Genomic DNA, 26374 nt, shown 5'->3' on the forward strand with positions numbered 1-26374 from the left:
TTAGGCTCCCGTGAGAATCTGAACACGCACTGTGGGCTTATAAGAAGGCGAAAACAACGACAAAAGTCGATACACTGTTGAATCGTTCATGCAAGCGAGAGACCTAATTCCATCAACAAGAACATATACACGCTCAACCTGATCACGCTGGCAAAGATGGCTCGACTCACAGATCTCCCGACCGAGATCATACTTCACATAATCTCTTACCTACAGTCCTACGACGACATTGCGGCGTTGGCTGCACAGTCTTCCCATCTTTACGAGTCGTGTGATATGAGGGCCCGTGCAAGATTCCGCCAGATCTGCATCACAAACAATGCCAAGCATCTTGAGAGCGCCTTCGCGGCCCTGATCGACATCTTGAAACAGCCGTATCTAGGCCGCTATGTGCGTCATATTGGGTACTGGGAGTCTGTGACGAAGATCTACAAGGACCCAACCTTCTGCGAATTCAATACGTCATCACCAGCTGAAGAACACATGAGGATGATCCGAGCTGCGATCTACAGAGCAGGATTTCCAAGCAACCTGATTGAACGCTTGGCCACGATAGTCAAGTTGATCTCCGGAATCACCTCTCGCAGGGAGTATCATTCAACGAGTCATCCAGCCAATCATGTAGCCAGGTCAGCGGGTCCCCTTCCTTGAGCTGCAATCATTTCGATGCTTACCCTTAACCAATTCTAGGCTTTTTCATTGCCATGAGCCCCTTCTCGCGCAGGTTTTGACAGCACTTGTAATCTCTGTGGCACCGGAGGTAGAGTCTATGGCCCTCTCCCAACCCTTTCTCAGCAAGATTGCCGTACCTTGGCATACAGACTCCATCGACTGCAAGCGTATGAAATTCCCTTTGCAATGGCTTCTGCACCAAATCAACAACAATGACGCGTTCCCGGGTGCCCCGGGGCCGAAGCTCCTGAGAAAGCTTTGGGACGTGTACTTGATCAACGAGACGGAGGACGACACATCCTGGAGAGAGGATCGAGTCTTTTTCAAGACGGACCTCTTTGGCTTCATAGATCTTTTTCACCGTCTTCCATCGATTGAGTCGTTTGGCACGGATGAGCTGAAAGCCAGCGTCGTTGGTAAGCACGGGCTCCCCTTTGCCTCTTCGACTATCTCCCGTATCCGGATCGAGCACTCGTTGGCCGACAGCATGAACTTGGCAAGAATTATATGTCTATGCAAGCAGCTTCGAGAGTTTCGATGCCCCATTGGGGGTAGATCAATCGGCGGCAACCTTGCCTATAGGCTGACCTCATTTCGAACTATCTTCCAAGCGCTTCTGGTCCACCGTAAAACCTTGGAGGTTCTAGATTTAGGCGTCGCATACATACCTTTCAAGTCAAAAACGGTAGAGCGAGTTCCTCTTGACCTCAGTGAGAATCGCGAAAAGCGCGAACAAATGCAATCAATCCGGATTGCGAATGAAATGGCTTTGGCCGATAGGTCAGTGCAGCTGCCGGACTGGATTTGGGACCAGACCGGTTCGTTGGCCGACTTCTCCGCCTTGAAGCACTTGGATCTGGAGCTTCAGTACCTGCTGTATATGACGAGGGGCGTAGGAACCGCGAGGGACGATGAATACCAGCTCGCTGATCGGCTGCCGCCCCAGTTGGAGCATCTCCTCATCGGCGAATATGTGAGAAATCAGAACGTGGAGTTTGACAAGCAGGTAGATTCGTTGAAGTTATTGAAAAGAGAGCAGCGTTCAGCAGCCTGAAGACCATTCTGGGAATTGATGAGACAATCGCGGCGATCCCGCAATCTGAACAGCCTGGGTTAATTGCACATGTGCGTCGGTTGATAGAGGACGTGGATGAATCGGAATCGGAAGAAGAGGAGTTGGAGCCACTCATCTTTGATCTGAATATCAGTGATGATCTCTCAGATTTGTTCGAGCAAATGGACACACTCAATGCACTTCTGTGCCAAGGATGCTTCGAGTGGTGCGAGTGATCTGGCGATTATCTAGGTCTGGGAAGGAAAGCATTTTGACCTAAGCGATACCCATGTACTGAGTCACACAAGGCGCACCAGACTGTTGTTAATTTCTGCCATAGTACCAAGAATGAATGGAATTTCCTTTTCTTTGAACCATAGTCCAATGCCCTGATTCGTTATTGTACTTCGACTGCTCTGCAGATGTCTGGTCCAACCCTTAAGCTTTGCAGCCCTGACCCACGGGTACCGTACCCGTACCTGAAACAGTGGGCCCTGGCCCGTGCGCGCGCAACCCGACAGATTCTTTTCTTACCGCCATACAGCCACCGTAGGGGAACATCGACACGACACAAAAAGAACACCGGAAGGTAAACCACAAAAATGAATCCTCTGCGCTACCTCGCTCCTCCGACGCCCTACAAGGAGCTCTCCACGACCAACAAGAAGGGCCTGAAGGAGCGCCTCAGCTACGCTGAGGCCCTGGAGCACCATCCGGGCCTGCAGCTGTCCGCCGAGCAAGCCGAGCTCCTGCACACCTACCAGCAAGCATGCGAGGCACTCCTCGAGGACCCGGGCAATGTCAACGCGGCCATGCGCATGATGCAGTACGAGCAGTCGCTCGAGCCCAGTACCGGGAGCCTGAGCAACCCCGCCGCCCCCGTCAACCTCTCGTTCGACCTCGCCACCAAGGTCAAGCTCGGCGAGGAGCTCGACAACCTCTACAGCGTCTGGGCCGTCACGCGGTACCGGAAGTACTTGCCCGCGGGCATCCAGGAGGAAGCCGCCAAGCACCCGTCCGCCAAAACCGCGGACCCGTGGCACGCGGCTTTCTGGACGCCCTTCCACGGGCGGCTGGAGGCCGAGGCCGCCGCGTTCGCCGCCGTCCTGGTCGGCGAGAACCGCCATAATGAGTGCCCGACTTCGATCTTGTTGATGCTGCTCTGCGACCGCCACACGGTCGACTGGGACGAGACGCGCGCGCTGATCCGCTACGCGGCTGCGGGCGCCGAGGGCGTGATCGAGGGGCTGCCTGAGAGCGACTTCGGGGAGTTGCTGCGCACGAAGGACGTGGCCGGGTTGGCGACGCGGTTGGCTCGCGATGAGTCTGGGTGGAGCTGCTCGACGGAGTATGTGTTGGGCGTCAGTACGCTGCTGATGGGGTTCTTTGCCAATACCCTGGCCGATACGCTGTTCGAGACCGAGGAGGAGCTGATGGATCCGACTAAGTGGGAGCCTAAGAAGGTGCTGCGCGAGCGGCTGGCGTTGGCCGATGGCCATGAGCAGGCGTTCCGGGAGTTGTTGCAGGAGATGTATGTGCAGATGCTCGTGGGGTCGGATGATGAGGATGAGGCCGGGTTCCCCGGGTATGACGATTTCGATGATCTGGATGATGATGAGTGGGAGGAATTTGAGGGGGATGTGGAGGAAGGGGAGGAGGATGATGATGGCGATGAGTCGGATGAGTACTAGTGCCAGCTTGATGCCTGAGGATGTTGGTCCTGTAGAAATACTCTGCGAAATCTATAGATTGGCGATCACGAAATATCTCTCCGTCTTAGTACTTATACTCACATAAATCAACCATTCAAGTCATCAATCTCATGGACTCAAACCCGTGTCGCCCACATTAACCCTTCAATGAGTCCTAGCCCACCCTCAGACAGTTGCTACAATCATTCATCAGAATCAAAATCATCAATCTGCCTCCAATCCAATACCATCCCCCTCGCCGGCGGCCACGCCTCCACAAACCCCTCCGCATAATAGATCTCGTGCTCCTCCGGCCACGAATGCACCAGCATTGTAACCTCCGTGCTTCGGAGGGCGGCCTCTTCCTCTGTGTCCTCGCCTTGCCCGCCCATCCCCAAACCGATCACATACTCGCGGATCTTCTCCCGGAGATGCGCCACGATCACGTTCCCCAGCTTCTTGTACCTGTGGTCCGCTGCGATGAGCAGGTCCGTCAGATGGAAGGTGTAGATCCCGTCGCTGATGAGGCGGGCCATTGCGACCACTTCTCCGGTTTCTTGGGTCTCTGGGTTGGTGGTGGGATTGTCGGGGGTAGTAGGTGAAGCTGAAGCTGAAGCTGGTGCCGTGTAGGTGATGTAGCAGCCGTACCAGCTTCCCTGGAGGGCGGATTCGGCTTGTTGGGCGGTTGGTGATTGCGGGTGTTCTTTGGTGCGGCGGAGGTGGAGGTAAGATTCCACGTCGGGGTAGCCCTGGTGGAGGGTGTAGTTTGGAGGGAGGACGGCGCGCATGTTTTGAGGTGCGCCAGGGGTTGTAGATAGCGCTTGGATGAGGTTAGATCTGAGAGTGGAGGGTGGAGTCGTGATATTTGTTGCGATCGTGGTTGTGGTTGTTGTACTATGATAGAAGTATGTGTTGTGGAGAGAGATGTGGGGGTGAGAAGGAGATGGGGAAGTGAGAAGGGAGAGGGGAAGTAAATTATGCAGGGGCCGAAGGTTTTGTTGTTCTCTACCTAGTAGGCTACCGTGCTGCTGGGCGACATGCATGATTGGAGGGGTTGTTCACTTAGACTTTAATTCCTCCCACGGTTCGAACCTATGCTTAATTGGTGTCGTTTGACCATCCTCAAGAAATATTAGAACCACGGTAAATCTGTCATATGTCCAACATAGATTGCATGAATAGCACTATTCTCCTGTACATGCCAGCTGCATCTACCTACGGAGATTGTCTGGTAGCCGTGAGATGCTTGGAGGTGTCAAGGGCCAACTGCGCCCATACCATTCGCAAAAGCACGCAGGTCCTCTCATCTCCATACAGGTCCCCAGAAATCATTGGGGCCTTGGTAGGCTGACTCAAACTTCTGACAACGCGGATGTTCAAAGTCGTCCCACGATCCCTGAGGCCAGATTGGGATCTGGCAGAACTCGTCATCATGACAGCCGCGGCACTCCTTCCATACTGTCCAGCTCAAATAGTCCATCGTAGATCGCAGAGTGTCGACCGCGGCATCATATTCTTTCGTCTCCAGGACTTCGACAAACGAAGCGCAGATTCGACTGCTGACAGTATAAACGGCACGATAAGCAAGCGAGTCATTAGCAGCATCAGTGGGGATGAACTGAGTTGCGCATCTCTCCATTTCTTCGCCAATATCCCTGTTATCCTGATCAACGAATGTATTCCATATGCGCGCAGCTTCTGCATTTAGAGAGAACAAGCCGTGATGATAGTGGTGTCTTGATGCCAGCTCACGCAGCGGGTGGCTGTACTTCTGAACAATCATATCAGTGATCGCTTGCCAGTTCACCTGTCTGTGTCTGACATCAGGCGCCATCACGAGGGATGTGAGGCTCTCGCGGATGGGTTCTAACTCTGCAAATGGTAGGTGATTGAGTCGTGGGGCAGTGCTGTCGTCTGGAAACAGATTCAGAGAATAGTTGTAAGCCGTTACGAAATGATCATAGTTCAAGACCACCCGTTCGCCGCCAATGCCATTGTACCTGGCCCTCATCACTTGGAGCACCTCGGTCGGTTTCCCTCCTTTCTTTTCATTGCCCCCTGCTCTCGGGTTCGAAGACCTCACTCTCGCCACATGAACGGGCTCCAGGTTCTGTTCCGAGTTGCAGAGAATCACCTCGAACCCTGAAGCCAGCCGAATAACTCCATCCACCCGATCGTTCCACTCCTCCCTCGCAATCCGACACACGGCCTCTGCACGCGCATTCTCCTGCAATACGCCACCATTGATCTCATCTTCAAATAACACCCGGTCCTGCAGGTCGAGAGTCCCGATCTTGGACTTTCCGGCTGACATCCCATCGATATAAATGAGGCGAAGATTCTTGGCCGTGGTGTAGGTGTGGAGCCATCCACCGTTGTCTTCCCCGGCTGATCCATTTTGATCCCCGCCCATCACTTGCTGAGAGTCAGATGACAGTTTTGGAGGTGTCTCGGATCGTTTCGGCCCCGACCGTGCGAAGGCAAATGCGTGCTCGGGGTCGAAGGCCAGCCATCGGACTCCGGTAATGTGCTCTGGATGGCCGTCACCGTGGTAGAGTTTGGTTCCCTCTGACATTTCTGCCAGGAAGAAAGACATGCCGTTGTGGTTGAGTGCCGAGCCCCATTGTCTCATGGAGGAGTGGATGGCGTTGAAGATATGGTTGGCATTCTGGACAGGTTCGGGGGGAGCGCTGTCAGCGGCAAGAGAAGAGGCGGCAGCTCCTATGGCGGAGATCAAGGCGAGAATGCAGGATCGATGCATTTTATTATCTCTGAGAGGAGTAAAATGTGTTGATCGGTGCGACACATTTGGCTGGAAAGATGTGCCTTTATCTGGAATAAGGGAGTCGATGGCAGACACGCAATGCATGCATAGACATTACCTGATCGGGAAATTCAGGCCGAGGGCCTGGAGGGATGTTCAGGCGCCTAGGCACCCAGGCACACCAGTCCTGCTCGTCATCTTCCTCGACGCGTCATCCGGTCTCTCACCACCTGCTCGCACAAGCAAGATTGCGATACCATGGTGTCCAGTCTTGCATCCGCCATGATTTCTCATTTGATGGCTCTTTATGGCCTTTCTCTTCAAGTACTTCCAAACTATAACTGTTCACCTTCCATGTAACAACAAGCCAAGGGATTTGATGAGAGCGTTGCACCGCTCAGCTAAAAGAGATGTCAAGATACTGATCTCGCCGATCGTTCGCTCCAAGAGATGCTGAATCCTGTCAGAACTACCATTCACCACTTCTTTTCTAGTCACTTCAACAGCTTCGTCGAAGTCACCCACGACGCAGCTAGCCGGCTCTGTCAATTATTGCCACGATGGCTAGAGCGCACCTGTGACCTCCTCTGTGGCCTCCTCTGTGACATATGAAAGAAAACCCCCTAATGATGACAGTCCATAGGAGTTGTAGGACAATCCGGCGGTAAGTGCCAGGCTTAATTCGAAAGGTATTGGCAAGACAGACTATTTCTTTCATCCCTAAGAGCCTTCTTTATTGCTCTTCCCAAACGAAGTTTTATGAGAAGGCTCCGTTCTTCGTTCTCGTTCAGTGGCGCACAAACCTCCTCCGGAAGCGTGGAATTGATTCTCTCGGTACCCGACTTGCCATGGCACCAAGCAGTGGGTAAGCCCCAGGTCTGATTGATAATTTCGGGAGGCAAGTTCTTCGAAAAGGCTTGGCCCCGGTTCATGAGAGTCTACGGCTCCATCTGCGCGGAAGCGCTATGCTGTGAAGTGTGGGACATCTTACAAACTACAGTGAAGTGAGCATCGGAATCAAGCGTCTGAATGGCGAGGTTGGACCCCATCATCCCGGAAATTCCGTGGTGTTCAGGTAAAACTATCGGAGCATCAATTGTACACTCTGGCTATCGACCTATCGGAGAGAGTGTGATGAGGAGATAGTGAGTTTTCCCTCTTCCTACTTTGCTTCGGCGCTCGAAGTAGCACAGTAAAGATGTATCCTAGTCTCGTATCAACTAACGTCTGCAGAAATCTATTTCTCTTCGCCGTATACTCAAATGACCTTCCTAGTCGAGGACGCTTGCCGAAAACCGGCACCAAAAAAGCCTCCGTGCAAGCCATGACTCACAATGCAAGCGATGCCAAGAATACCCGAGCCACTTCATCAGTCGCCTGATGGATACATGAGGTCGTTGCCGGAACTACGCGCACATCTCCCGAAAGGGACGTAGCTTGCGAGGATGGGACCCGAAAAAATCAAGCAACCGACGGAAGTGGGCCGCCAAGAAACTCGGGGGTTAGAATCGGACACCACTGCCAAGATCCTGTATACGTCGGCCCAAGGGTCTTTCTAGCCAGTGATACGGTGCTTGATCGCATGCTAAGTGGATCTTATCAGATTGATCAATTGTTCCACGCTCCGAATTATCAATCAGGCCTTGCTTCCACAGGGGTGTGGCATCTTGTGGGTCTTCGGGGAATTTTGTCCTAGACAAGACAGAACCTTCTATGCTTTTCGCCCCGTCAAGGAGTTGGTGTCAGGAAAGGCAATCTCTGCATGCGCCTAACGGGACAAGTACGAAATTGACGGAGAATAAGCCGCCACTATTGGCTTTCGACTTGTGGTTCTCTCTCGTCGGCTATATGTCCCAAAAGATGTCTTAAATGGCGCTACACATATCGCACTGGAGCCCACGAGTCCGATGAATGTGAACCTACATGCCTGACCAAATGCATGGGTCCAGATGCTCCAAGCCAAGAAGGCATTGTTCAATGATCAAGTGGAGATTGATAACTGGTTCGCTGGAGATAGCTCGATTCCCTCCGGTGGGTTCCGCCACACCTGTGTAATGAGCATGCTCGAATAGGACCCTCATTGCGAGAAAGTGGGTAGGTCCAATTTGAGGATTCTGTGCGATATAAAGATTGACTTGATGCCCGGACTACGCTGGTCTCGGGAGTATCCTGTCTATCATCCGGCAAAATGAGAGTGACGAGTACACTTCTCTTGATCCTCGCCTGGACGGGCGTCCGCGTCCTGGCAGAGGGGTTTACTATGTCTGCCCCCGAGCTTGCAGACTACTGCTTCTATGCTATATACGAGTCTCTGGGCTCCTACACTTATGCAGGTGCCACTACATCCACCTCAACCTCAAGCGACTCGTCAACTTCTCAGAGCTCTTCTAGTTCAACCTCACATGGCTCCTCCTCCTCAAGTGCCGTCGTCACAACATCACATGGCTCCTCGAAACGGGCATTCGCAAAGAGAATGGCTAGACGTGGTCATCATGGTAGTTCTTCTACTGGAGGCTGCACGAGCACAGTGGGTGCCATGTCCTTGTATGCCAGTGCGAAGGCGTGGTGTAACAAGAAGCAACTGGAAGCCACCATTCCTTACTGGCAAAGCCTGTGTGAGCAGAACAGTGCTACTTTGATTGATCTGACTGATATCGTTGCCAATACCACCGATTCTTATATCGCATCTTTGCCAACCGTCGACCCAGAGGCCAATAGCACGACGACAACCGGCACTATTGAGAGTCCAGTCTTGCTTAGCCACTCATACTACAAACGAGCATACAAATCTTATGTATGTGATCCTTTTCTTGAAGTGATCCTGATGAAGCATTAACCAGGCAATAATAGGTCACCCACGACTATGCACTGAGCAAAGACAAACGTTATGGCTGGGGTCTTATGGGCTACTGGGGTGGAATACTGGCTCTCGGCATGATCGTCAAGGCCTGGAAATCCTTCCGAGCCCATGTTAATGGCCCCAGACGCGGCGATTCTGAGAAGAGTGGTTTCTATGCGGCTGGCCGCAACTCCTGCGCGCCGGTGGCTGCAATTACCCACTTCATCCGGACTCACTTTGTCATTCCTGCCAGCTTTGCCCCCAGCCTTTCCAATCACCAGCAGCTCTTCTGGTTCCACACTATCCCGAAACGGTTGGATCTTTTGATCGTCTTTGGCTGGTGGGTGGTGTGTATCATTCTGTCCTGTGTTGACTACCAGAGCTTCCGCGGCAATATTCAGTACGTTTGTATCATAATTTGGCAGATTTACGTCTAACAAACAATTAGGACGCCGAGTCTACACCAACAAAATTGGCAATACTCGTCTGATCGTACGGGAGTTCTGTCTTACGCCTGTCTTCCATTTCTTTGGCTCTTCGGTGGACGAAACAACATCTTCCTTTGGGCAACAGACTTCAATGTCCAGTCTTTCAACATCTTCCACCGTCATGTGGCCTGGGCTTGCACGCTTCTGGCTATTGTTCACTCGATCAACTACACCGTGGTTTTCCAGGTCTATGGTTAGTGCTTCTTAACGCAAGCATCAATATCATGCTAACAGGCTGGCATATCAGACGGCAGATATCACAGTGCACTCAAGCAGAATTACTTCTACATGGGTATTGTTGTATGTAACCATTCTCGGCACCATGTCTTTAGGAGGCTTCTAACATATTCCAGGCCACGGTGGTGATGTCTGTTATGCTCTTCCAATCCGGCACGTGGCTTCGTCAGAAGTTTTACGAAACCTTCTTGATTATCCACGTTATCCTAGCCATCTTAACCATATACACTCTTTTCCGGTAAGTCCTCCTCCGAGCACCAAAATGCTTTCACTAACTAAAAGCAACCAGCCACACCAGCTTTGATGGCACCGCTTTCAACGGCTACCTTTGGCCAATGGTCGCCATCTGGGGCTTTGACCGCACCGTGCGCTACCTCCGCGTAATCTACTGCAACTGGAACGCCCGCTTCGGCAAGGGATTTATCAATACCACCTCCACCGTGTCCTATAGCCCGGCCAGCGATCTCATCCGCATCGAAATGACCCCCGCCGCCCACAGCCTCACCCCCACCCCTGGTCAGCACTACTACCTCTACCAACCCTTGACCCTACGCGGCTGGGAGAACCACCCATTTACTCTGGGCTGCTACAACACATCTAGTGCAGAGGCAAAACTCATCTTCTACATCCGTCCCTACGACGGCTGGACCCGGCGTCTCCGCGACCAGTGCCAGAAGTCTGGGGGTAAGGATTTGACCATCGCGCCTCGGCTACTTCTGGAAGGCCCCTACGGCCACCAGGTCCCGCTGCACACCTTCGACACTCTTCTTCTGATTGTCGGAGGCACCGGTATCGCCGCGGCAGTCCCGTACATCCTCGACCACGTTTCTCGTCTCGCAGCCGGAGGCAAGACCCGCACCACCAGGATCCACCTCGTCTGGTCCGGCCGTCAGAGACAGATGTTCGATGAAGTCTGCTGCGCGGATTTGGTCGCTGCGCTGGAGTGCGCGGATATCCACGCCATGCTGTATTGCACGGACAAGGGTAGCATGGGGGCGATGACTACCGTTGTCACCGGCGACGAGAAATCCAGTGCTGCAGTCCCGCAGGTTGATGCGGTGGGCGCAGAGGCAAAGGAGGCCGGCCAATTCGTGCAGGATTCTTCCAGCCAGGAGTCCCGACCCATGAAGGTGGAGGATCTTGGTCTGGAGGTGCGCTACGGGCGCCCAGACATCACGGCCACCGTGCAGTCGGTCGCGGAGGAGGCCCGCGCCAGTGTGTCTCGGTTGGCGGTGTTAACGTGTGGCCCGGCGGTGATGGCGGATGAGTGCCGGATGGCGGTTTATGGGGTGATGAAGGGGGGATTCCGCCAGGTGGAGTACTTCGAGGAGGCTTTCGGATGGTAGACAGGTTTGTCTTCTACTCTAATTGTTTGTGGAGGAGAGGGAGGGCATGACTTATGATGTGCTGGGTATCCTTTAATGCACGTATTTATGTTTATAGTAGTAATCAAAAGTTCATTACTTTGCTTAAGCAGAATCGAAGACATTCATCGCCAACGTATGGCCTAGAATGAATAAATGCCCTGCTGATCCCGCAGTCATACGGTACGACCAATCCGTAGAGTTGCGACCGGAATTATACATGTGGCTCTTGAGGACTGGTGGCATGCGGCTCAAGTTGTGAGTCCACTACTTGTGATAAAAGCCCAGCCTATCTCGCCAGTCTAAACCGGTAATACAAGTTTTCACTTCTCTCTATCTGATCAGTGCCCAATCTCCGACCTGCGAGACATGCAAAGGCAAGCATAGCCGAGATATATCGGAAGCGCACACTCGCAAACTCCATCCCGAAACGGTTGGGTGGGGCGCTGTATCCCTAGGGCTGCCAAGAGATCCGAGCAGCTTCTCGTCAGACCGGGACCACTACTACCGTGTCGAATTCGCAAGATGGTACCCAGATCAGTCTTGTGCGGCTTCCGTTTTTCGCCTTCCTATGTTTGTGCTCGATTGGCTGATACCCGCGACCATGCAATGTATTAAGCGGAAGACTCACAATCTATCTTGCGGTCATGGATAGCGTTGCAATCCGCCAAACTCGCTGTTTACAGAACAGGCAACTTGCCCATTTCGCAAGGGGCGGGGGCAGCCGGACTTACTTTAGGGCTATGAGTTAACCGCCCGCGTCATACTGCTGCTTTAGCTTGTATCGCGGTAAAAAGGGCCTTTTAACAACAAATTCCGATATGGTGTAGTGGCTAACATCGCCGTCTCTCACACGGCAGCCGGGGGTTCGATTCCCCCTATCGGAGCTCAATCTCAATTTCTTTTGCTCGGTTGGCTGATCTTTTGCCCCTCCTGTCCTGGGTCTGTCCTGTCTCATAGCAGTCAATCACACAGATCCTTTTCATGCAACATCCGATATGGTGTAGTGGCTAACATCGCCGTCTCTCACACGGCAGCCGGGGGTTCGATTCCCCCTATCGGAGTCACTATCTCAGTCCTTCTTGGCCTTGGTTTTTGGAGTTTTGTCTTGCGAGATTTGATCTTTTGCTGGGTATGGGGTTGAGTGTTTGGCACGGTCTAGGTGTTGGATGGAGGAGACTGTGCCGTGCGATTGGCCTGTCGAACTGCAGTTCCGTTTTTGGCATTGAAAATTACGCTCCACTCTAGCACCCATGTCGGACGTGCAAGAGTACTGGGTATTTGAGAGCCTAGGATAGGAGTAATGAGGGAGGAGGGAGCGAGGGAGGTTACCAGTGTAGTCTGTTGATATTACTGGCTGTTTTTGGTGTCTCGGATGTCGAGTGAAAAAAGACGATTTTGAATGATGTAGTTCAGGATAGCAGGAGAGGGTGTTCGTAGAGTATATTGTGGGTTTGGGGGTGGCTAGCATAGACGTTGATCTGAATTCAGGTTGTGCGATACATGAAAGACCTGGAAAATACAAATGTAATATGTACTTTCTCACAATTCATGTGTAAATCCTTCGCAATTTGGCGAGACTAATATCATTTCTTGCTGTCTTATTGTTCGCTACCCAGGAGGGTTCGACCGGGAAGAGCCGTGTAGATATATCTAACCCCAAGCCTGCCTCGGGTCTGCCTTTCTATTTCTCTCTCGGCCTCCGCACCTGGGATGAAAGGCAAAGTCAATCTCAGGGCAGGGGAAAGAAAGCTACCATGGTTGCAAATATCGAGGTATAAGTACGTAGATCTTGAATACCTGCTATTTAAACTTCACTTCCGCTCGTCTCGCACGGTAGCTCGCTTGATCCCGAGCGAACATGCAAAAAAAAGTCAAAAGAGATAAGCTCCGATAGGGGGAATCGAACCCCCGGCTGCCGTGTGAGAGACGGCGATGTTAGCCACTACACCATATCGGATGTTGTGTGATCAGAGGCCTTATTTCTGACACCAGGTTCCTAAATAGATGCTCAAGCCGTATCCGCTGCGAAGCACACAACCGACCGGCCAGCCTGCGAAAGTCGTTTGCTCTCCGCAGCTGCCATGTGAGCAAAGAGAGATCGCCGAGGAAAACTAATAAATGCAATACAGAAGCCAGTGAGATTGACAAAACAGAAAAGGCCATGAAATTAAAATGAGACTGCTTCCTACGGTTGAGATGGTCCGCTGTGCTTGACGCCCACCACCATTACATTGTTGAGGTTTGACATCTGCGGAGCCCATATCTTCCACCAGGTAACTCAGTCACCCTGAGTCTCTGCATACGACGTACAAGGGGACGGATCTGCATTCACGGGTGGATACAGTGCCCTTCTGCTATATGACAGACCACCACGAGATTAGCGGATTGGCCGTCTGAAAATCAAAGACTTCCAAGTCCGAAAGTACGGTTTCCCTCTCGATGCTAGGGCAATCTCTCCAGCATGATACTGGCTAGTGTCTGGTTGACGAACGATGCGTAGCAGACATTCTGCAAGTTCTGACTCAACAATAGCGACCCACCACGCCGAGCTTACATCTTGTGACTCGCTTCGCGAGGCCGAATCAGCAGACCATTATCATCTGGCCTTCATCGCGGATACCCGTACGACGTCTGGAGACCGCTTTTCTGCATCTTCTCATGGTTGAATGCGCAACGTGCACTCATTGATGCACTGCTTGTGATTTGACGACGGGTGTTTTCAACCACCTTATTCCATTCTGCCAGCCACTCCCCGAGCCCTTGGTGAGCCACATGTATTGTTTTGTTTGTCAGTCGCTCGAAATCCGCTCCCGGCAGTGAGGCCTTGTTGCGACACTCTGAGAAGTAGCGTTTTAAGGCATTCATAAAGGTGCCCTGTAGACTTTTCACGAAGAATTTGCTGAGTGTGAACGGCAACAGTGTATATCAGGCTGCGAATGATTCCCCACCTGACATCACCAATGGCTATCTTCATATAGCCACCAAGTGGTGTTATTTTCAGCAGGCCAATAGACAACAGGTTCCCGCACAAGAATGGCAAGTTCGAAGCCAGTGAGTAACATGCGCAGTTAGAGGGTCCGGACCACGAAGGGCCGGAAATGCGGAAAACAGTCAAGGACAGGCTGTCAATACACAAGGAGAAGAAAGTCTTAGACAAGTAGCATTGTTTTTATGAGAGCCTTCAATTGCGGTCCGATAGTTTGTGTGGATGCCAGGCGGCTTCCTAGAAGTGCTTCTTCCGAAATGCCTTTCTCTTCGCGCTGTGCTTTGTCGTGTTTCCTCCTTCTGCATGTCGAGTTGCCATTGTTGGAAATGTCCAATCTTTCTTCTTTCTCCGTGTAACTGTAAATTTGTTTGACAATCGAGCGTTGTCCCAAGTACTTGTTGGCGGCGCCATTGCCGAACTCGCTGGCAGACTTATCATCCTTGGGGGGGTCAGGCTTGGTGTCACTATTGGGAACGTCGGTGGTATTCTCGGGTAGCTTGTGGACATCGAGTTAACGGGTCTCCAAGTTATTTAAGGGCTGTCTGCCTTTTCTTTATCGAGGTTTCGTTGTTGTTTCCACATAAGTCAGGGTCGATAATCTGTCCGCCAGGGGCGAATAATAACAACACGTTCTGGACTCGCTGCACACATGCGAGCAGGTGTAAATGATGGCGACACAACTTCCTGAACTCGATTACAAGCATGCGAGCGACTTCCGCTGGTTATGGGAAGTATGCAATCGAGTTGCAGTTGATTCGGACACCCCGAACGCTAGACCTGGAGTTGCTAAATTGCTCTTGGACCGCAGTGTCTGCAGTACGCGATCTGCCTGCAGTGGCTAAGATCCACTACTAAATGTTAAGAGAACTCAGAATTGTCTGAGTAGGCTTTTGATGCGTACGCTTCCTGTTTGTTGTGACGGCTTATCCTCGAGAGACTTGCCACTCTCGACGTCGACCACATCCACAAAACAGCTGCAAAGAAGCAAAACATCACGTCCTAACACGGCACAGTCTGGCTTGTTGGTTTGCCCCGTCCGTCTTCACTGGGAGGTGGGTAAGATATAGTAAGATCCGTGGATAAGGCGAGGAATGTCCGCAGGACACAGCCCAGATCATTTTATCAACGCAGATCGTAGTATGAGATGTAGACGGATTCTTGGCCATAGGCGTAGAGGAATTGCCGGGTTTCAGCACCGAAGACATTCTCATACCAGTCTAAGCAGTTAGCAAGCAGTTGACAACTACTTTACTCAATGGTTGCATGATCAATCTGCTTTCGAGTAGCCTTCCCTCCTTTGTTGCCAACCTTAGCAACGAACTCCTCGTGGGTTTGCGATTGAGAGTGAAGGTTATTCGTTGAGGAGTACTGCTTCTCTCAAGTAGTTAGCAAGTAGTTGGCAAGTAGTTGATAAATAATAAGAGATTCAACTTACACTACCCTTGGAGAAGCCTTCCGTACGGCAAAACACCTCGCCGCAGTGTATCTCGTGTTCGAGGTTGGAGTTCTAAGTAGTTGTCATATAGTTGACAAGCAGTTGAGAACTGCTTATGAAGTATTTACGAGTAGCCTGCTCTTGTTCCTTTTGGCTGGCTCGGCCACCATTGTCCTCCTTTCCAAGGACATCATCTTGTTTCTCAAACTGTGACTTGACGTGAGTGCGGAGGCTGTTGGTAGACTGGATTCAATTTCTTTTGGTTTCGCAAAGGTCATGCAGACCTGACTCTAGTTCATGATCCAGACCAACAGCCGAGAACAAAACAGGTCAACGCGCTGCAGGGAACAGTGATCCATTTAGAAACGAAGAGCGTTACGACTTTCCCGTTCCTGTGCTTGTTGAGGATATTTGTCACGCAGGAGTCCGCGCTCTCTCGTCTGTCATTGAGACGCTTTAGCAACTCACCACGACGTTTATGCAGGCAGGGTAATAGAGCTGTAAAGAAGTAGCTGGCTATACACACTGAATCAAGGAATGGCAACTTGAAAGAAGGCCAGTCTAACTTAGTATGGATGAAGGATGAAACCAAAGCTCTTCCTTTTATGTCATTCGATTCGCTGGTATTAGATCTGCTGGCTTCTGAGGTTCTGCATAAGAGGCCCCTCTTTGTAAATTCCCTTGTGAGGTTTACGGCCTGCAAGAAATAGACCTGGCGTCCTCGTAGTTCGCCAAGAAGGGACGCGCACTAAGCCAGGCGGCTGTAGTGGCTATACCATGTAATCGCGAACTCTTTGACGGCCAATTCGTCGCCACCGTATCTTGTCGATCATATTTTCATGACCGATTTGCCCACAAAACTGTATAGACAGGTGAGAATCTGCCCTTGGCAGAAGGAGACTGCGATATGACGATCAAACACCGTTCCATTGACAGACCGCGTTCTCCATCCCACCGTTCTCCAATCTCCATCTGCGAGGGGACGGTGGTGGCATATTGCGGGATCACTCAACCTGGCTGGCTCATCTTGCTTTAATTCTCGTGTCCGCCAAATGAGCGCTGTATTGCGCCGGTGAAGGTTGCTTTTTAGGCGCTCTCTCTTTCTCTCTCCACCAAGCCAAATCCATGATTCATCTCGACTTGACGCGGGCACAGGCATTGGCGTTTTTCTTTGGTTTATTCATCTCTTTTCGTCATATTCCTTCTTCTCTCATTTCTCTTTCTTTTCCTTCTCACTCTGTCGTCTTTGACCGCATCTCCCACCTTCGCCTCGTTGGTCTCAGTCCTTCCAGCGTCCGGCGACGTCTCTTTGGTTTTCGCCCTCTTTGTTCTCCTGCATTCCTGCTTCTTGGCTCTGATGCGCTGCATCTTCTCCAAGTACTGCGGGTGAAAAGAACATTATCCTTTCTTCGATCCGTAGGTGCAGTGGCGCAGCATTGCTGGTATCTGTGCTGCGACGGCAGGCTCCAGTTTTCGATCATGACACAATCTCGCGACACGCCCAACCACTTCCAACCACGTGTGCACGCTCTGTGATCGGGCAGAATGAGCCCACGCAATTGAAGCAGCTTGGAATCACAGAGATGGCTGGGAAACCTTTATGCCTGACGGGCTCGCCACGCTTGTCCACCACATCGCAATAACCCATAAGTAGCCTCCTTCCCACGTTTGGGACCGAGAGTAGGACAAGCGTCTCGTACATAGATCTTTCATTGATTATGAAACCTCAAGGTTCGTCCATTCCAAAAGCAAGCTCGCTTCTTCTCGCAACGCTCTTGTGTTCCAATCGCGCGCACCATTGATCTGTATCATCCAGCCGAGAGACAACGCCACATCATCTTTCGTACACTCGCATAATTGGAGTTGAGGAATTGGAGATACAATAGATTCCCTGTCCGATCCATTTTTCCTGTAAGACTGAGAAGCGGAAGCTGATGTGTTCATCTTTTGAGGGCTTCCTATGTTAAGGTAGAATTGCTGAGAGATCGCTTGTTTTTCGATATAGTGAGAGCGCTGAATCAGATCGGAATGACTAGTGTGTCCAGCCTGATTCCAGTCCTCGTGCTCAGGCACTGGCGACTGGAAATGAGCCATTTGCAGCGGCAAGAGTAATATAAAGGAGGACTCAGCTACTAACGAAGCCGTTCTCCAATCGAATCGGTAGAGATTCATTGCGGATTTCTACTCTCTCCGCCCTTGCGCAGACAATTTCTTAGGCCCGACTTCTGGAGCTCATCTGTATCTCTCGGTTGAATTTTATGGCTATCATCCCCCATCTCACTCCCTCCCCCCTGCTCCTTTTCTGGGCCCAGGGACACCGACAATGTTCCTACCGCGGCATTTTGGTGTGGTCTGATCGAGTCTTCTGGATGGCTTCAGCCTCGTTCGAGCGTCTGTTTCGAACATAGTTTCATTGGTATTCCTCGCGTTTCCGCTATTGCGATTTTCTTCTGACAAGTTCACGGCATTGAAATCAGCCAGGAAATGGAGCTGGAAAATGTCGCGTCCTTCCAATGTCAGTCCGTCATATTAATGGTAGGACGAGTTCATACATCGCGCAGCAATAACCGAGGATGTTGGGGGTCTCACCTTCCGTTCGGAAGTTTGATCCAGTCGCTCCTAAAATATGAAGCTGGCACAAAGCTGCAGATAGCTCAAGTCGTGGTTTGAGACAGCCATATTGAAGCCAATCTTCTTGTTTCGTTCTACTCTGTACTAAAAACTTTGCGCGTTCTTTCCTTCTTCCGACTCTGATTGATCTGCCGACTCCGGGGGTCATTGAGCACTCTTTCTCCCATTTCCTGTTTTCAATCTTCTCCTCCGAGCTGTGCACACATTTGTAGCGTGTCCTCAAGCCATTTCCATGCTAGCAAAGGCTCTTGGCTCCACGACATAATTCATTCAAGGCCCATTGCCTCCCTAACGTTCTGCGCGGCAATATCGTCGTTGTCATGGACAGTCTCTTTCCATGCAGGGTTATTGCCTCCTGGTAATACCAATGTCCTGTCCTGACAGAACACAACGCCTTGGCTTACCGCTTGTTGTTCTAGGCTGTGGACTAATTATCCTGCCGCCAGAAGTAACGTTTTCATCTCCAAGGGAGAGCGGGAGCTGCTTCCTGGTGCTTCATTGTGTGCGATAGCCATAGCCAGCTTGTCAGAAGGTGCAGCCAAATTGGGTGAGCATTGGACCCTGCAAAGCTATTAGCAATCATCATTATCTGGTAATGTGGCTTGTAAGGATATACATACCAGACCCCTGCCGACAAATGTAGAGCACCGTAGGTAGTTGTTGATACATTGTAGACACATCTCTCTAAATGCAGCACATGCAGGCACCCGGTTGGCTTCCGACCCATTGCGTCAGTTGCTGATCTTGCGTAGAGACACAAGCTCATATAAGCATGCTCTTGCGAGTCGCGCCGTTGACGACATCGTCTCTAGTAGTGACACAGCCTGGAACGCTCTGCGTGTGATAGCTAGTAAGCCATTTGTATCTGCGGCGCTGTATCTGGCCAGTCAAGGCCAGGTTCTGCTTGAATTGAGCTTTCGGCTAGACGTGACAGTGTCTTCGCTCAGTGAAATTCTGGCCGTTGCGTGTATTTGAGCTTGCAACAGAAGTCGCGAGTTGCTCTGCTACCTCAGGACTGATACTGCCACCAGTTGACAATCTTCTATATTAAAACAGTCAGATATGAATTGCTCAGGTGCACAGCATTCATTGAATGATGCAAGCGTCCGTACTCTACAATATGCTCGCTAAGCATGACTCCTGAGGCAATCGTCGATAAGCAGCGAGGCTGTCGTGATGTAAGTTGCGCGCACCTTAGCACATCCGAATGGATATTCAGATGATTTGATGTGTTTTGTACCACAATCAGTCGTAGGGTATGACATTGCAACTGCCCGAGGGCACCGCATTGTTCTGCCCTGTGTTGCCCAATCTCCTTCAATATGGGACATGAGCTTGCCGCTGTTCTCTGGCAACGAGAGTGCCCTTCTCATGCTCAGGCCCCGGTCCACTTCGTTGAGTGTGATTTTACTGGAATCTGTGCCCGCAAGGCTGGCACAAGTTCGAAACAGCGCCCAGGAGTTGGGAATGAGAAATCGCCGTCCTCCCGGCTGGTCTCACAGCCCTAAATAATGAGAGGGAGACATCTGGCTTTGCTTGGAATTGATTTGATGGCTTTTGCCACACCAGTCTTGGCGAGTGGAAGATCGGCGTGCAGTTTGAGATTGGCAATGATGATGACTCGGATTGTGTACTATCTTCGCTTTCTGGTCCAGCTCGTCAAGGATACAGGTGACAGCGAAGAGCTCGTCGTCCATTGGCGGCGCGGTGTCGCCCCCCTCCTGAAGGGCATCTGTAATATCTGCTACAGGCCATCCCATGCATCGCCGATCTCAGCAATATCATTGCTCGCCTGAAGCCTCCAAAGGGCACGATAGACACGACATTTCTCAATCCACGTCGAAGGGCCGGCGTCCTGTGTGAGGACGCTTGCAGTTTCATTGGACTGGGGACGCTCATAGAGAGGGGGACCTTCCGCTTTTAACGTCGGGCAAGTCTGGTTGATTAGGGCCACTGACAACTGCACTCCTGCTGCAGTAACCGTGTCGAATCGCTTCATGTCAAAGCGAACTGATAAGAGCTTTAGGAATATGATATCTGAAGTCTTTTCATATCCGTATGGTCAGACTCGATGAATGACACAATCCTTTGGTGCTTCAGGCCCGTAGACAGTAGCAGGTCCATGTTGCCCTGAGATAGTATGGGCCGCTTTGCAAGGTTACGAGGGACTTTCCTGACTGGCTTCGGCTCCGACTCATTATTTTTGCTCAAGAAACCCCATGAAACCGTTGCTCTGCCTCCTCCAGGCACGGCGAGAATGCAGAAGAAATAACCGGCGTATGATCGCGTTTTTCGTGGCTGAGATCTCCGAATCGGCACATCCCCTGTGGCACCCCGTACAGCATCTACTTCATGGACTCGGGTCCTTAATCATGAAAGGCCTGGATATTACGTGGTAAAGCAAGTCCGACCGTCGTAATCACCATCGGTAGAATATCCCTCCTCTCATAGATAGGTCATTGTCATTGTCCTGATCGATTGTGTCACCAATCTTTCGTATCATTTTACCTGGGCACAGCACCAGCCGTATCGCGTGGGCCGCCACTCAGCGGCTTATCTGGCAGTTTTTGGTCACAATCAGCAGTGCGGGCGGAGAAGTTCTGAACAAGCAATGTTCCGACCTCACTGTCTCCATAATTCCCAAAGATGAGCTGACCTTGGAATACCCAGGCCTATCGGCTGACAGATACTGCATGCATTCCAGAATGATTTAAATCCCCTAGTTGTTGGAGCTAGCAAAAACGCCGTATTGACCACACTGACTCGATCAGCGACTTCATCACCCCGGCTGAAAGGTAGGGGAGATCTCCACAATTCCTGTTGTTCTAGAATAGAGCATTGCAGTAATGGGTTCCACCTCTGACAAATTCTTTGACCTCCTGTTTTGCATAGGGGTCTTTGTCGAACATGGCGAAGATACGACCGGGAAGAAAATCGCTGATTTTCCCAGTGCAACACCCAGTGAAAATGTGTCAAGCGTTCATTACATAGCACTAGAAAAACTTGTGGGCACTATTGGCCCGAGTGACACAATCGCCTTCGGCTGTGGTTGCATGCATGGTCGAAGTTGGAATTGAAGGCGAATCGCTATAATTACGTTGTGCTGGGTGGTGACAGAACTCGACTACCGCAGGCAGTCGTCAATTTTGCGTTGCGCTGCAACTAGCGGAAAGGGCTGATCATTCGGAGGACATGTGGATAAGAAATCCTCAGAGAAGACGAGGTGATGTGAGGTGGTGCTTCTCAGCGGTTGAGAAGGTAGTAAGTAACTCAAGGGTGTACTGTATATACTTTGGTGCTGACTCTTGTGTGTGGGAAAACACTGACTCTTATACTTTTGCAGAACAAATGTTGTCTCATGAACACTCGCACCGGATTCAATTCGCCAGAGATAGTAACGTGCGCCCTGAGATTGCTCTTGCCTGCAATCTATAAGTTGGAAGACGCGTGACCCATGCTGAAGAGGAAGGTCTAAGAGCAGATGGCATACCTCCATCGCCGACCAGTCTCGCTCCGCCAGTAGGAGATTCATAAGCTTGGCGATAGCTGGCTGAACTGGATGCTGAGCGTTAATGTCTGGCAGCACACGACGCATAATGCACTAATAGAACTCGGTCTTTAGCTCGACCTTGGCAACATATTTACTGATGTAATGCAGCACTGAACCAGCACCAGTACATAGCGCAATGTCTGTGTTTGCCAGCCAGGATATTGTCATCAGCCGCGCGTAATCGCCTAGAGTAGGGCCAACATTTGGGGATAGAGCCCTAGATACGACACTTCCGGAAGATGCTCCAGAAACTCGAGTTAGCAACATGTGCATGTGGCTTTCGACTCCAATTTGTAATTATTTGTCCCATCATGTCATGCGGAAACAGGTGCTCTGTTATGTAGCTTCCTGTCCCTCTTCCTCCGGTGGTTACGGTATAGCCACTCAATGTGGTATCCAACATCTGCCACTACACAGATCAGTGATGGCCAACCCAAAGATCACAACCCTGGCTTACCAGGTGACTGAGTCAGCTGTAGGCGACCAATGCAACTCCTGGTTAGCAATGCATATGCCTTCTCAGTGAGAACGGTCGAGCCGCCAGGTTCCATATCCTCTGCTGAGCGTAAGCCCGTTTGTCCTTTCAAAGCTTTCGACTATGGCTTCGAAAAGGTGGTGACATAGCTAATTGTGTAAACCTGCATGCATCGAGCCACCAATTGTAATGAGACTCGGGATCGGCGCATGAAACTGCCATAGTGCAGTAAAAACAGTTGACATACACAGGAAGCAGATTTTGACCAGTGCCAGACCTTTGGGGGTACCTAATCATCGCCTTCTTGAAATAGACCCGCGACTGTCGTGTGGACTCACAATGCGACGAGTGGGTCCGAGAGGTTGCTAAATGCCGTGCACGAGCAAAACCGGCAACATCGATGAGTACTCCGGGCCATTGCGGCATTCAGGAGTAAGAGAGCGCAGTGCCTGGTAGCGTAGCAGATCGTACTACCCCGGTGACCCTCTTGGAGCGGTGATAATGACAAAAACCCAAAGAATGAAGGACTGAAGCTCCCGCTCGACCATGAAGACTGTCACTCAGGAAGGCCTTCATAAGCTTGAAAAGGCGACCCGAGTTGGTTTGCGGTTAACGAAGAATGTTGTAGACGACTGTTTCGTTTGTGTCGCCCTGCCGGCTACATGCGTCCATTGGGCTGATTATGTCACACACTATAGGCCGGGAGTCTAAAGTACATAGTGCTGAATATCTGTCAGAGCATTTCAAGCTGGCGTAGGCTTCTCTCTGGCCCCAATCAATGATGATTTGACAGGTTTGAGCTGACGAGCTATCGCCCCGGATTTGGTTGAGAAAGGTTGATCCGTCCCTTGTTCACTCTGCTAGTCTTTATTCTTGAGGAAGGGGAACCATATGGCTTTCCAAATGTATCAAGTCGGCGTTGAAAGACGAACCTTTATAACCAGCCGGGTTTCAACGACGTTCAAGCGGGTGTGCTAGAGAGCAACCGCCCCAACGATACTCTTGGAGGGACACTCTGCGGTGGCCCCGGACGCGGATGCACGCTGCATCCTCCTCCACAGTGGGAGGCACGCTCGCGGCACGCTGGAAGCTGTTAGCCAAGGTCCTAATCTGCCCCGCAAGGAACTCACGCGGCGGGGGGCAAAACGGCGAGGGCCAACAGGCCCCGCGGGCAGAGAAGAGGCTCGGTTTGCTGCAAGCAGGTCAGTCGAGGAGAGCAATGTTCGAAAGAGGACAGTAGGAAGGAATGTATGCGTGGCTGCGGTCATTGGGCTGAATAGCATAACCTTCAAGAAAAGCGAGGCGGGATTCGGAAGAGGAAGGTATAGTTGAAGCAAGGCGATAGAGGCTCTGATCTTGAAGACTAGCAGGTAGGATAGCAAAGTGAAATGTGGACCCTAAGCGTAAAACGAGGGTGGATGATTAAGGAAGATTTGTAGGAGGAAAGGCGAAAAGCTTTGAGCGTCCAGTCTTTTGTTTCTTGTGGAACCACTTTTGTTGTAAAGACAATGAAGAGTCGGTCTTTTCGGGTTGTCAACACTACTGTCCTTAATCAATCATTCATTATGTTGAACCGCTAGAGTTCCACAATGGCTGCGCTAAACAGCTACGCGAAATGCAATCCAAAGGGCCCAGAGTCGCGGGCTTTCTGGCTGGCTTTTCACTTCTCATGGTTTAAATCTCCGACCTGGAGACAAAGGTATGTGCACGAGGTAGTCCATCCGGGGTTGCTTTGATAAAATTCCCTACCGAAACCATTTATGAAGAGGTAGGGCGAGGTGTGCACTATCTGTAGTGATTAGACTGATGCCCGTAAGATATGATCCAGGCCCAATCTGAGTCTGCTACCTTTGAGCATAGCATCCTTTTTGCGAAGCAGTATTCAATTCATCGCACAGATTGAGGTAGCTGTAGCGGCTCGAGTCCTTTGATTCTCGTTGAAGAAGATTACGTTCTTCTTGATAGTGTAGTAGCATCGTATCTGAAACCAAACGTGTGGTTGAATCGCCAGTGATCAACCAGAAAAGGACATTCTTCGAGAAGGGGGACGGAATGTTGCTTCTCACACAGCTTGCCCCGATAGATGGAGAGCATCCCAGGATGGGCCCCTTCGCGTGATGTTTTATGTTGGGCTAGCATTTCGCCATTCGATTGGAGTTTCAAGGGTCTGTCTCTAGGACATCCAATCTCATTGCCGGCGTCCGATATCTGAGACTCTTGGTTTCCTTGGACGAGAGCAGCAAGATGGCGGCGTGGCCACGATGCGTGCCACTTGCATTGGCCTTAATCTGCTCGTCCCGTTTTCTTCCTCACCCTGGCCTGGGGCGTCCGCTAGCCTGTCTACGGTTATCGGGTGTTCTTGAGAAAAACCGTATATGGTTCATGTTCATGCTCTCCTGACAAGAAGACTCCACCCATCAATGAAACTGGACCGGCTTCCAGTAGTCATTCTTGGATCTTCCTTCAAGACCCGACGTCTCATGATGACGAAAAACTCAGGCTCCTTAGGTCTCCAACAAGCAAGCCAAGATAGAGGCGCAGGAGTTTTGACAATTGCTTGTCTGTGCCAACGCCACTATGCCATGAGGTACGTAACCCTTCTTACTTTATAACGACGAGCTCATCGAGAGTCTTAGGCTGAGCTTGCTAAGCATGAGCACATCTTCTTCGATGATTTTGCCTGCGGTTAAACTCCAGACGTACACAATCTGCTAACCGCGGGCTCTGACATTTAGCATCTGTCCAGCGGCTATCATTCAGTTGTTGATCTCGTTGTCAGCAAAGAGGTATCACTCGGTTATTTGAGGGCATAAAATAGAAGCCTAGTTGACTTTACACGTTCGAGTTGTCGGCCATCGCGATCCCTACAATTCTTGCACTGCCCGGGATGAGACCCCCCTGCTTCATGATCTAAGCGTCACAAGGGGCTCATTGCTACAAGCGCGAGATCGCAACACCGGCCAAATTCTCTTAGAGCTTGCATATCGTATCTTCTGTGCTGAGATCGCTGGTGTGACCGATCCTGGGCGGCCTTCGCCTGATCCCAAAATCGTGGGATCATAGGTCATGTGGATTTTTCTTCATGCAACTATTGATGTCCGCCAAGTGGATTTGCGTCAGAATCAATTTTGTCTCCGGCCGCATACAGCTCCGGACTAGTTAAACAAATTTTGAAATTGGAGAGGGTCGACTCCGTTGAGGCGATATGGTGTTGTCATGTAATTAGTCAAGATGCTAGTACTTGAGGCGTTTCCGCTCTTTCCTTCCGTCAACGTGTGGCAATAGTTGTGCTCGCAGCCAACACGACTTGCCGCGGTTGACAGAGGTTCGTCCAGACAGACCCAACACCTGATATCTGCATTATGTCTTTATATCCTGACATCCTGGTGATGAACATTGAGCTCTATCCCAGGTGTGGCTAGCTGGTGTACAACATCGTCGCGTGGATCGGTACCCTCTATGCTTTTGGATTTCAGGTCGCTCAAATCTTATTTCTCGCCGGTCTTGGAAAATGCCTAGGGTTGCTTTTGAGAAAGGCATGCTGCTATTATGGACCATCAGGTTTCTTAAATGATTAGATATCCGAATTCGCGGAGATTGTTCGCTCTGCGCAGTTGCCAGGAGATCCACAGGCACTTGATGCACCACCTTCATAGCTGCCCCGCAATAGGCGGGCGGAGTCCTCTCACGAGGCTCCTTAGGCTATAGGACATGAATTGAATTGAATTGAATTGAATCACTTGGTGTATGTGATATATGATGGCTGCAAGATCTTGGCCTCTTTCATCCTTCGCGCATGGAGCGGCAAAACTATCTTACCGCGGGAGGTGATCGCTTGCCGCTTGAGACTGTGTTCTCATGACGCGTGTATCGCGGGCTTTCTGCCTGCCTATCGTGCGGTAAAGACCTCGTGGCAGGGTTCCTGTCGACTGCCGGGGACATTCCTAGGATTACCAGAAGGGGAGATTTCTCAGCAAAGCTCGGGATTTTTGCGGAGGGTTTGTCCCGGGGTCACTCTTCAGCGAAGATTGTCGTCATTGAACAAGCTGCTAGCCAGCATTCTCCTTGAACTTGGAACTTCCTTTTCCGTCGAACCCGTCGCGGTCAATGAGGTTGCTTCATAGGATGCGGACTTCATCCTGGCCATGACCTCGATGGAACTGTCATTGGATGTGGAGCTGTAGA

General features: G+C 51.1%; 6 protein-coding genes and 3 non-coding genes across 9 annotated transcripts; 5 read left to right on the plus strand and 4 right to left on the minus strand.

The window, feature by feature from the left end:
* Window positions 1-102: 102 nt before the first annotated feature.
* BO82DRAFT_335922 (uncharacterized protein) lies at window positions 103-1726 on the plus strand (the record flags this gene model as incomplete). Its single annotated transcript, XM_025633319.1, has 2 exons — window positions 103-621; window positions 710-1726. Exons 1-2 carry the CDS (start codon window positions 157-159, stop codon window positions 1724-1726), a joined length of 1482 nt encoding a protein of 493 aa, XP_025491761.1. The 5' UTR covers window positions 103-156.
* A 554-nt stretch (window positions 1727-2280) lies between these two features.
* Window positions 2281-3510, plus strand: BO82DRAFT_354578 (uncharacterized protein). Its single transcript, XM_025635235.1, has one exon. The coding sequence runs from the start codon at window positions 2329-2331 to the stop codon at window positions 3415-3417; it is 1089 nt and encodes a 362-aa protein (XP_025491762.1). The 5' UTR covers window positions 2281-2328; the 3' UTR covers window positions 3418-3510.
* Window positions 3462-4359, minus strand: BO82DRAFT_310680 (uncharacterized protein). Its single transcript, XM_025632385.1, has one exon. It carries the CDS (start codon window positions 4203-4205, stop codon window positions 3621-3623), a length of 585 nt encoding a protein of 194 aa, XP_025491763.1. The 5' UTR covers window positions 4206-4359; the 3' UTR covers window positions 3462-3620.
* A 361-nt stretch (window positions 4360-4720) lies between these two features.
* On the minus strand, window positions 4721-6178 carry BO82DRAFT_415224 (uncharacterized protein; the record flags this gene model as incomplete). The annotated part of the gene is made up of 1 exon (XM_025639950.1): window positions 4721-6178. One exon carries the CDS (start codon window positions 6176-6178, stop codon window positions 4721-4723), a length of 1458 nt encoding a protein of 485 aa, XP_025491764.1.
* Window positions 6179-8369: 2191 nt separating this feature from the next.
* Window positions 8370-11156, plus strand: BO82DRAFT_415229 (ferric reductase family protein; the record flags this gene model as incomplete). Its single annotated transcript, XM_025639951.1, has 6 exons — window positions 8370-8975; window positions 9032-9420; window positions 9469-9701; window positions 9756-9808; window positions 9862-9983; window positions 10035-11156. 6 exons carry the CDS (start codon window positions 8370-8372, stop codon window positions 11089-11091), a joined length of 2460 nt encoding a protein of 819 aa, XP_025491765.1. The 3' UTR covers window positions 11092-11156.
* Window positions 11157-11924: 768 nt separating this feature from the next.
* On the plus strand, window positions 11925-11996 carry BO82DRAFT_t182. Its single transcript has one exon. It is a non-coding gene; the product is annotated as a tRNA-Glu (tRNA).
* A 105-nt stretch (window positions 11997-12101) lies between these two features.
* Window positions 12102-12173, plus strand: BO82DRAFT_t183. Its single transcript has one exon. It is a non-coding gene; the product is annotated as a tRNA-Glu (tRNA).
* An 824-nt stretch (window positions 12174-12997) lies between these two features.
* BO82DRAFT_t184 lies at window positions 12998-13069 on the minus strand. Its single transcript has one exon. It is a non-coding gene; the product is annotated as a tRNA-Glu (tRNA).
* Window positions 13070-14261: 1192 nt separating this feature from the next.
* On the minus strand, window positions 14262-15727 carry BO82DRAFT_392304 (uncharacterized protein; the record flags this gene model as incomplete). The annotated part of the gene is made up of 5 exons (XM_025638608.1): window positions 14262-14594; window positions 15000-15072; window positions 15351-15466; window positions 15534-15605; window positions 15662-15727. 5 exons carry the CDS (start codon window positions 15725-15727, stop codon window positions 14262-14264), a joined length of 660 nt encoding a protein of 219 aa, XP_025491766.1.
* Window positions 15728-26374: the final 10647 nt, after the last annotated feature.

This window comes from Aspergillus uvarum (assembly GCF_003184745.1).
Source record: "Aspergillus uvarum CBS 121591 unplaced genomic scaffold BO82scaffold_28, whole genome shotgun sequence".
NCBI classification, from domain to species: domain Eukaryota; kingdom Fungi; phylum Ascomycota; class Eurotiomycetes; order Eurotiales; family Aspergillaceae; genus Aspergillus; species Aspergillus uvarum.

Bases quoted from the DNA above. Each gene is read 5' to 3' on its own strand.
- BO82DRAFT_354578 (XM_025635235.1), top strand. From the start codon at position 2,329: ATGAATCCTCTGCGCTACCTCGCTCCTCCGACGCCCTACAAGGAGCTC.
- BO82DRAFT_310680 (XM_025632385.1), bottom strand. From the start codon at position 4,205: ATGCGCGCCGTCCTCCCTCCAAACTACACCCTCCACCAGGGCTACCCC.